Source organism: Peromyscus maniculatus, chromosome 8 (assembly GCF_049852395.1).
Source record: "Peromyscus maniculatus bairdii isolate BWxNUB_F1_BW_parent chromosome 8, HU_Pman_BW_mat_3.1, whole genome shotgun sequence".
Taxonomy (NCBI): domain Eukaryota; kingdom Metazoa; phylum Chordata; class Mammalia; order Rodentia; family Cricetidae; genus Peromyscus; species Peromyscus maniculatus.
The window spans coordinates 10,602,717-10,613,684 of record NC_134859.1 but is presented as its reverse complement, the minus strand read 5'-3'; the positions used below and the strand labels follow the sequence as shown (position 1 = coordinate 10,613,684).

Genomic DNA, 10,968 nt, shown 5'->3' with positions numbered 1-10,968 from the left:
ATCTCAGCACACTGAGTTCTTCAGTCTATTCACTTTATTCTTCTCAGTCAAACCTATCTACACAGCTTCTTTTCTGTTCTCACACTTAGCTCCTCTCTGTCCCTCCTGCTCTCAGTCCCTTCTGCTGTCCTCTCATGTCTATCTAGTTCTAGTTCTTTCCATCTCCATCCTCATCTCTGTTCTTCTTCATCAATCCTCTCAGTGCTCTCAGAGAACCAGTATATGTACCCACACAGTAATTCTTTGGCAAAGCCATGCAAGGCTTGAAGTTTTCAGGGTCTCAGAGAGAGGTGATAAGGATCCCCACATAAGGCAATAAATGTCAGCTTCCAATTACAACCCAAAAGGGGAGTGACTAAAGGGGAGTTCTCTGGTAGGGTCAACTGAAGGCTAAGATCAATTAGGGAATCTAGGAATAGCCCCTGGCTGAGGAGGAATAAGAACTTAATTTGCACAAGAAACAAAGCTTGGCACCTACCTGGTCAGAAATCTTCTTAGATCAGTGGGAAGTAACTGCCTTAACTCAGTAACTAGCAAGTGGCTAAAATATCACCCCAGGAATGTCAGCAGCAAAACTCTTTAATTGTGTAAATAACCCGGGGTTTAGGTAAGGAGTTGAGGATTTAATTGTTAGTGGTTCTTTTCTTTGTCTGTGGGTGAGATGAGCTAATGTTTATTTCTCTGCATTTGTCCTTGGAAAAAGGTATCCTTGCTGGAGAATGGCCCTGGCCAGATATTTGTTAATGAAAAATAAACACAGCTGGGGGCAGTTCTCCAATTACCCAAAATGTATAGGGGAAGCTGTGCCCAAGACTGAGCTGCAATCGTGCGATCACATGTACAACAACATGGAGATGCACTGTAAGTGGGGAGACTCATAGCTGTCATTGCACAAGAAGTTTCCAACAAGAGACAGCCAGTTCATTCAAAAGGCAGGAACTCCATAACGCCTTGCGTGATGGTTTCCTCTAACAGAACCCTTAGTTCTGATAGGTGGACCTTCTGAACTCGCTGTCACTGCTGTATACTCCATGGACTTTTGCTACCAGCGGCTCTCAATACACAATGTGTTTAAACACCTCCTAATACTGGCATGGCCCCAGGCATCCCTATCACACTGGGTTACAAACTAGTTGCAACCCCCATTGTCTTCCCTTGCCCAGTTGGAGAATATGCCCTTGAACTTCCATGGTAACACTTGACTTAGGCCGCAGAAACATATCCCTAAATTAACAAACTTAGTCCCTTCCACCATGACCACTCGGAACCTGTCGCTGGACAAATTGGGGTGTACTGTCTCTTTTCGTCCTCCATCAGGGCAGGGATACCCACCCTCCATAATGCAAGATGGCCCAAAATCCAATGCTGATGACGTTGGATGTGTATGATTGACATAGCTCATTAGTCACATGTACTCACAGCCCATGTGAGGGCATGCAGATGCACTAGGTTGCAAACGGAACCAGAAGGCATGTGGGAAGCAGGCTTTGTGGTGACTCAGGTGTAATGTACCTCCAGCTTCCCACAAAAAAAATATGGTATGTTGTTAAGGAAGAGAACCCCAAAGATGAGATAGGCAAGTCTGATCATAGCTAGCCAAAGAGAAACCTTTCGCACTGGGGGAGCCATTTCTGTCAAGAGAGGTCAAGGACCATATGCGACCCAAATGTCATGGCAATGCTTGAATTTTTGTACCCCACAGCATAGTGGGAACCTTAGAGGCATTAGAGGGTGTGTGATGGTGAGGCTTGGGAAATAGCTCAGTGGTAAAGTCTGTGCAAGAACGTGGAACTGAGTTCAGATCCCTGGCACCAATTCAAAAAGCGAGGCATGGTGGTTTATGTCTAATTCCAGCATGTCCAGAGTCGGGCAGATTCTGGGGGCTTCGCTGGCCAGCCAGATCTCCAGATCAATAGGCAGATTGTAAGCCAGTTCATGGACACAGAGACATATACACACTCAAGAAATAAAATTAAAAAGAGAAAGGGCAGATACGTCTATTTATGTCCAGTAGCTGGGCTGCATTCCTCTTCCCCTGCCTTTGGACTCCTGTGTTTTCTGTATCCAGGTTCTCAGGAAGCCTTTGACCTTTGACCTTGGCCTAAGTCCAAGGAACCATGGGCTTCCTTGGTTATGAAGACTTTGGGACTTGACCTAAGTCACACTGCCAGCATTCGTGGGTCTCCAGCTCACAGACAGTTTGCCATGGGACTTCAGTCTCCATAACCACAAGAGGCAATGCTCATAACTCCCGTCATGCAGTGTCTCTACAGTTACACCCTGTTGTTCTCTCTGGAGAACCCCAACTAAATACACGTCTAGAAGGATGCAGAGGGATGGCACAGTCTTCTCTTCTAGTCCATGTGTGTAGGAAACAGCCATCACAGCTTTCTCTTGTAGGGTATTTATGGCCTGAAGATGCTCCGCTACTGAGACTGCCTCTCTGAAGATTAGCTCACCTGCCTCATTGCTTCATCTGTACAGCATAAACCCACCTCCTTGTTTATCTCTATGTGATCGCCCCCCCCCTCGCCCCCCTTTGTCCAGTTGTGCACAGTAACCCCACCTCTCTGCTCAGCATCTTTTTCTTTTTTTTCCCAAGACGGTGTTTCTCTGCGTCTGTTTAGCCCTGGCTGTCCTAAAACTTACTCTGTAGACCAGGCTGGCCTCAAACTCAAAGATCTTCCTGCCTCTGCCTCCTGAGGGCTAGCACTAAAAGTGCACACTACCACGTCTGGCAATGAAGCCTAGCATGTTACCCATGCCTAGGAGCCCAACACTCCAGGGACATTATCACCTGGGTTACTGGAACATACAACACTTGGACATAACATGACCTCACCTCCTTGCCTTCTCTCTCCAGGAATAAGTGCCTGAGTGGTGCTGTTAGGGTGGGGCGGAGGTGTCTTTGGCCACATCCAGAAACCGGCTTCATTCTTCAGGCTCTTTTCTCATCCTCTTTTCTTAAAACCCGGGCCTTTATGACTCCATGAAAACTGTATTCTGTACTGATTCCAGAGACTTCCAAGGAGTGAGCTGCCTCTCCCTGTGTGCCACTTAGCGTCATAAGCCCTACATAATCAGAGGGCTTGAATGAAAGGCTGCCTTTCACTCCTGAAGCATCATCAAATACTAATTGAACACCTCTGGGTGAGGCTCACCTATGAACACCCACCCCACTCTAAGCTCTCATAAGCATGCTCGCTCAGCCACGTTCTCTGGTGTCCTAGCAACCAGAGACTCTGATCTGAGCTCTGACAAGGACAGAGGCCATTCCTTGCTGACTGTTATGACTTGCCCTCCTGAGCCTCTTGGGACCTGTCTGTGCAGCAGTTCAGATCATTGAAAGTCACCACTTGTTCCCAAGGACACCCAGAAGCCTTGCCACATCGACCCATCCCTTGGCAGGATGAGCTTCTCGGTCACGTTTGCCGAGCTGGCCAACATAGCCATACCACAGTGTGGGGTGGTGAACTTCAAGGCCCTTCATCTCCTCATCCAGGGCATCCTGGATCACATCCAAATCGGTGGGCTCAAGAAAGTTCTTTCAGGGGAAGAAGATTTCCTTCAGACCTCACAGGTGGTGCTCATGCCCAGGGAAGGAGAAGCCCAGCCCATCATCAACCCCATGAGGAGGCTCAGCAATGTCTTCGACAATGTGGTGGAGCGTCTTCACAAGTTAGAGAGTCAGGTGACTGTGATAAGGTCCATGCCCTCTACTTCGCAGCTGCTGGAGGCCAGCGAAGGGGCCAAGCGGCCCGCCGAGGAAATGTGGAATATGATCAAGATCCTGAAGAGAGTGGAGGGCAATGAGGAAGCCATAGCAAAGGTAAACTCTGTCCCGGAGAAGCGCTCGAGACCCAGCCTTTCCTCCTAGAGATCTTCCCCTCCCTCTCTTCCCTAGTGATGGGACAGGTCCACTTATGGCGTGAGAATAGGTGGAAGCTTGGAGTCAGTCAAAAGCCAAGATCCTTAGTTGCATACTGAGGAAAGAAGCCATACACAACAGACAACATAATACAGGATTCCACTGCTGTGCAATATCCAGACTAGGCAATGCACAGACCCAGAAGGCTGATTGGCAGTTTCCAGGAGCCGCAGGGCATGGTAACTTGGTGGATATGGGATTGCATTTTGGAGTGATGGAGATGTTTGAAACTCCACCAGAGTGATGGAGGTTAAACTTTTCTTCATGGAGTCAGTACCACTGAACTGTTTATTTATTTTTTTGTTTTTTCGAGACAGGGTTTCTCTGTAGTGAATTGTTTATTGAAATTAGCTGATTTGGATTGTGGAGATGGCTCAGGGGGTAAAGTGTTTGCTATATAAACATGAGGATGAGCTCAGATCCCTGAACCATGTACAAGACAGAGCAGTCGGTTGCTATAACGCCAGTTTTCTTTTTAAATTCTCTCTCTCCCTCCTTCTCTCTGTCTCTGTCTCTCTCTCAAGTGTGTGTGTGTGTGTGTGTGTGTGTGTGTGTGTGTGTGACACTGACTGGGTGTTTGTTTGTATACACATGTGTGAAGGTAATCTTTGAGCAGGGAAGAAGGTGTCAGATCCCCCTAGAGCTGGAATTACGGCTGGTTATGAACCACCCAACATGGGTGCTGGGAACTGAACTTAGGACCTCTGTAATAGTAAAAGCTTGGGGCTGGAGAGGTGGCTCAGAGGTTAAGAGCACTGACTGCTCTTCCAGAGGTCCTGAGTTCAATTCCCAGCACCCACATGGTGGCTCACAACAATCTGTAATGAGATCTGGCACCCTCTTCTGTATACATAATAAATAAATCTTAAAAAAAAAAAGAATAGTAAAAGCTCTTAATTGCTGAGACATCTTTCTAGGCCCAATTCCAACTCAGTTACAGTGAGATGGGGGTTAGAGACAGGAAAATTCTCAGAACTCAAGGGCCAGCTATCCTGTCCTACAGAGCAGTAGTGAGACTCCGCCTCAGACCGGGTGGGAGAAGAGGTAACACCCGAGGTTGACCTTTGACCACTGTATGCACAACACATGTGTACACACCATCATATAAAACACACAAAGTTTGTTTGTTTTGTTTTTAGTTTTTTGGTTTTTTTGAGGCAGGGTTTCTCTCTTTAACAGTCCTGGCTGTCTTGGAACTTCTCTGTAGACCATACTGGCCTCAAACTCACAGAGATCTGCCCACCTCTGCCTCTGGAGTGCTGGGATTAAAAGTGTGTGCCAGCCGGGCAAGGATGATGTTTGCGGGGACCAGGTGCAAGGTTCCAGGTCAGGACTGGGAGTGAAGCCATACTGGGCACTGGGTCCAGGAACACCTCTGTCCACACTCCACCAGTTTGTGAGCCCCGATGGTTAGCAAAACCCAGTGCCAGAGAGAAGTGAGGAATTGTCACCAATTTGAGAGGAGTTTAGGTGTAGGAAGGACTCTTTCACTTCCAACGTGGGCAGGGTCATTAGAGTTACACCAGTTACCCAGCAAGTCTCAGATGAGATCCTGGACTGGACATCGACCACAGAGGGGCTGCTGGGCCTGACCTAGCTACTGTGGGGGTGAAATCTTCAACACGGGGCTTTGCAGAGATGGTTAAGGAAACATGCCCTACCATCTCAATATCCTGTCTCCTGACTTTTGGGGGTTTCATGTCAGTCCCATTTCTTTATTCTTCCTTCCCCTGTACTCCCTGTCCAGGAGAACTGAGTGCTCCCTGTCCAGGAGAAGTGAGTGCTCCCTGTGTACCACATGAGTTTTACACTTTGCCTCTGGTATACCTTTAAGCTCTGTTGTAACTCTTCGAGGCATGTGCTTATTCTAGTTTTCAGATGGAAAAGAGGAGACACAGGTTAACTGAGCATATGAGGTCATTACAGGTCAAACAGAGAAGCCAGCGGAAACCTGGCAGAGTGAGCAGGCAGACAGCATGGGTCTGTGCAATAATTCCAGCCTTTTCTGCTAGTGGGAAAGGGTGGGGCTTGATAACTGTGGATGGATGTTTCCGCATCCCAGGATTGTAGTTGGAATTCACACAAACTGGGGTTGAAGATATAGCTCAGTTGATGGAGCACCCGCCTAGCATGCATGAGGCCTGGGTTCCAACCCAGCACCCCATAAACCAGGTGTGGAGGCAGCATCCTTGAGTGGTGCAGGGAGAGGATCTGAGGCTCAAGGTCACCCTTGATAAATATAGTTCAGGGTCAGTCTGAGACACATGAGTACCCATCTTTAAAAAAAAAAGCAAAAAGATTTCTCACTAGCTATAAATCATACAAGCCAGATTCTAGGTGCCCTGCCTATGCTTATCATCATTATTATCATCCAGAGATTTAGACTGATCAGGCAAACTGGTGGATACAATCTCAGTGATTCAGGAAGTCCTGGGACCCTGTGGGAACACAGGGACCTGGGTCTGTGGAGTGCTGGACGGAGCAGGAGCCCTATCCGGCCAACACAGCCAGATGGAAGCAACACAGGATGGCATGTCACTCATCCTGCTGAAGGGAGGGAGCTGAAAAGCCAAGCTGTGAGAGTCCATTTATATAAAGTGTCTAGAAGAGGCAAGTCCAGACAGCCAGAGAGTAGATTTGTGGTTTCTAGGAAGAAGCAGCATGAAGAGTGATTGCTAACGGAGAAAGGATGTTCTTTCTGAGGAAGAAAATGTCCTCCAACTATGCAAAAGGATAGAAAGATACCTATGTGTGCAGGAACAGAACAGAGCAAGGTGTGCCTGGGCCAGCGTCAGCTTTGTGGGGCTTCAAGACAGCACTGTGGAGACAAGGCTGTCCCATGGCCTGGCCTATGGCATGGAGACAAGGCTGTCCCATGGCCTGGCCTATGGCAGGACGGACCATTGGACACAATGTCAGAAGTGCTAGCCACAGCCTGCCTCCATGGTCTTTGGCCTTGGCGAATAAAGACTTCTAGAATTCTCAAGTGCCTGAGCAGATCACCTATCCAGCTCTGGAGAGGTCTCGTGGACAGGTCCGGCCCTGGCACTGAAACCCTCAGAGGACTGTTTTACGGGTAAGGAATGTCCCAGCCGATAGAGCAGGTTGCCTAGTCCAGCCTGGTCGAGGTTGCCAGGGTTACCACAATGACCCACTGGCAGAGGTTGCCATGGTAGCTGGTGCAGCAGCAGTGAAGGCTGCCCAGCTGAGTGTGGGCGTGCACAGTGAGGAAGGCAGGCCAGGCGTCACAGATGCCGAGGGCGGCCGCCATTGAACCCTTCCACACCCTCTCTCTGGGCTGCTTGGGGGCTTCTGCCCCATGGTGGGCAAGAGGCCTTGGAGAGTCCAAGGTCAGCACGTTTGTCCCACAACAAGTCATTATTAAGCAGGTTTAGATTGCAGGGCTTCTCTACTCCAGTACTATAGACATTGTGGGTAGGGTCGTTCTTTGCGGCTTAGAGCTGTGCTGTGCATTGGAGGATGCTGGGTAATAGCCACAGACACCAGGAGTACCACCTGCTTATGGCAACTGGAAACACTTCCAGGTACCAGCAGTTGCCCACTGACACAGGTGAGGACTGTTGGATTAGAAAACCTAGGCTTGTGCGCCAGTGGTGGCGCACGCTTTTAATCCCAGTACTCGGAGGCAGAGGCAGGTGGATCTCCATGAGTTCGAGGCCAGCCTGGGCTACCAAGTGAGTTCCAGGAAAGGCACAAAGCTACACAGAAAAATCCTGTCTAGAAAAACCAAAAAAAAAAAAAAAGAAAAGAAAAAAGAAAAAAAGGAAAGAAAAGAAAACTTAGGCTTGCGCGGCAGTGGTGGCGCATGCCTTTAATCCCAGCACTCAGAGGCAGAGGCAGGCGGATCTCTAAGTTCAAAGCCAGCCTGATCTACAGAGTGAGTTCCAGTACAGCCAGGGCTACACTGAGAACCCCTGTCTTGAAGAAAGAGAGAGAGAGAGAGAGAGAGAGAGAGAGAGAGAGAGAGAGAGAGAGAGAGAGAGAGAAAGGGAGGGAGGGAGGGAGGGAGGAAGGAAGGAAGGAAGGAAGGAAGGAAGGAGGAAAGAAGGAGAGAAAGAAGGAAGAAAAAAGAAAGAAAGAAAAAAGAAAAATAGGAAAAAAGAAAGAAAGGAAAAAGAAGAAAGAAAGGAAACCTGGGCTCTGGGCTGGGTGTGAGTAACAAGCCTGTAACCGGAGAACTGGAGAGGCAGGATTACCTCAAGGTCAGTTTGGTCTACATATCAGGTTCCAGGCCAGCTGTAGCTAGATAGCCAGACCCTTTTCTCAGGAAGAGGGGGAGGAAGGAAAGGAAAGATGAAGGGAGAAGGGGAGGGAGGGAGAGAAAGCCTCAGCCATCCTTTCCAGACTGTAACCCAGCCTGTCACCAGCACAGCCAGCCGCGGCCCTCACCCCGGTACCTGTGCACCAGCGCCCTCTAGCAGGCTTTCCCCAAATTGCAGGCCTCTCCCTGACACCACCCCACCCCACCCCCACCCCGCCAGACTCATCTCCCAAAAGCTGCCTTTGTTGGTCCCTGTCTGATTGAAACCTTGGTTTTTCTTAATGAATGACTCTGGCACCTGGCTTCATAAGAGAAAATTAAGAATGACATTAGCTCTTTGTTATTAAGATTGTTCCAGCTGGGATTAAAGGCGTGCACCACCACAACTTTAATCCCAGCACTTGTGAGGCAGAGGCAGGCGGATCTCAGTGAGTTCAAGGCCAGCCTGATCTACAAAGTGAGTTCCAGGACAGCCAGAGAAACCCTGTCTGAACAACCAAAAAAAAAAAAAAAAAAAGACATTACAATTAACTTTGATTTGGGTTGTGTAATGTTGCTTACAGGTGTTGATTTTAGAGAAAGGGTCAGAGCTGCTGTGGGAATAGTAACAAACACTTTGGACTCTGTTATCAACCTTCCCACAGTATTGCGAAGTACTTTTCCACTCTTCGGTTTCCTTTGGAGGGATGTCATTCCCACTTCACAGCTCTGGATATGGCTGAGTCAGCCTGTGTGGGATCGTCTGGATATGGCTGTGTCAGCCTGTGTGGGATCGCCCCTTGGTGTGCCTCTTAAAGGGAGAGGGAGCAGTCAGTTTGGACAAGCCCAGCTTCTCTGTCTGCTCTGGGCTGGTTAGCTTCTGGACTTACTTCGCTGTGAGCTCAGCTCCATCTCAGTCCAGTCTGTGGCCTGAGTGCTTCGGGCAGAGGAAGACATTGGCCCTTCCTCTAAGGCTCCTGTTCTCCTGGATCCAGGGCACATCCCAGGCACATGAGGCAGCAGCTGGGTCCCTGAACACAGCCCTACTTTACCCTGCTGCCTTCACTTACGGGGCAGCCCAAACATTCGTCCATCTTTCCAGATATCTTTTTGGGGGGGATGGGGGGGTGCTTATTGTTTGTTTTTGAGATGAGGTCTCATACAGCCAAGGCTGCCTCAAACTTACCTTGTAGTGGAGGATGATCTTGACTTCGTGATCCCCCTGCCTCCCGGTGCTGGGATTTCACGTGCGGCCCTACCTAGTGCTTGCTTAGCTGTGTTTGTGGAGGGAAGTTATTCCTGCTCAAGGTGTTTGGTCCCTGAGTGGCTCAAAGGGAGACAGGGGAGAGGAATCACCAATGGACAGTGGGTCCTACATATCACACACAGGTCTTTCGGAAGAACACTTTCCCACCACAGTAGACGAGGACTTAAAAACTCATCCAATCATCTCATTCTCACTTTCAACAGAGTTAGCAGTGACTCTGGTTTTTCAAGACAGGGTCTCTCTGTGTAGTCCTGGCTTTTCTGGAACTCTCTCCATAGACCAGACTGGCCTCCTCACAAAGATCAACCTGCCTCTGCCTCCTGAGTGCTGGGATTAAAGGTGTGCACTACCACCTCCAGGCTAGCAGTAACAGTATGATAGAGTATGTTATGATGTTTCTAAAATAAAAATGTTGGAAAAAATTGCTGGGTATGGTGGTGCAGCCTTTGATCCTAACACTTGGGAGGCAGAGGCAGGTGGAGCTCTGTGAGTTCAAGGCCAGCCTGGTCTATAGAGCAGGTTCCAGGACAGCCAGCCAGAGCTAAATAGTGAGACCCTGTCATCAAAACAAAACAAAACAGAAATAATAATGCCGGAATTTTACTACTTTGTTAAAATATTTCACATGACTGGAGAATTCATGTATGGAAGTGTGTGTGGTTCATACATATGAAGTGTGTGAGTGGGGGGTGGGGCAAATAGGGCATTTTTGTATTCCATCTTCTAGGATGGCATCCGCACACATGCTGTGAAGAGCTTAGCATACACACAGTTACTGGCTTGCTTGTCCTGAGTTAGCTCTCCGGTCTAGGTGGGGCCTGGAAGAACACAGGGTTGGCACTAGCAGACAAGGACTAGACTCAGTTTCCAGAAAATGAAAATTTCAAGGAATGGTTACAGCAGAGACACAAGCATCACAGGTCTGACGACCTAAGCAGAGGGACAAGATGACGGCCTTTGGCCTCCTCCTGCAGCCTACTGGCTAGAGCCAGGCAAGAGGCAGCTTTTTTAGGACGGTAAATCACTGTTTTCTCGGATCACCTGCTCTTCAAACAGAGCACCACTCCCAGATTCAATTCTTGTCTCTGCTCATTGGCATTTGTGGGGACGGGGTGCAAGCTCGAGTATTCCAATATTGATTTGCTGTAGTGCATTCACAAAATTGTGTGACTCCTGCGATCGAATTTTAGGACATTATCAAGAGCCCCAGAAGAAATTCCTTAATGATTGGCAGTCACTCCCCACTCCTACCCCCTTGGGCTTCCAGCATTTCATTTTATTGCAAGGTTTCACAGGTTAACCTCTATGCCAAATCATTTACCAATACCTTGTTATTTTATGGCCAAGTAATATTGTGTTTCTGTGCATATGCTACATTTGATTTGTCAGCTGATGGACATTTGGGTTTGTATCATTTCAGGCTAGTATTGCTAGTGCTGTTATGAACATTGATGAACAAGTTTCTGCAGGTTCTTTAAAAAGAGTTATTTTTAGCCAGGTGTGGTGGTGCAT

General features: G+C 48.4%; 1 protein-coding gene across 1 annotated transcript in view; it reads left to right on the top strand.

Annotated features, from left to right (window-relative positions):
* Positions 1–2,812: 2,812 nt before the first annotated feature.
* The window catches only part of C8H16orf96 (chromosome 8 C16orf96 homolog), a 28,721-nt gene continuing 20,565 nt past the window's right edge, over positions 2,813–10,968 (top strand). The window contains exon 1 of the mRNA XM_042283598.2: positions 2,813–3,829. Within this exon, the coding sequence (XP_042139532.1) occupies positions 3,410–3,829 (420 nt within the window). The 5' untranslated portion in view covers positions 2,813–3,409. The remainder of the gene's footprint in view (positions 3,830–10,968) is intronic.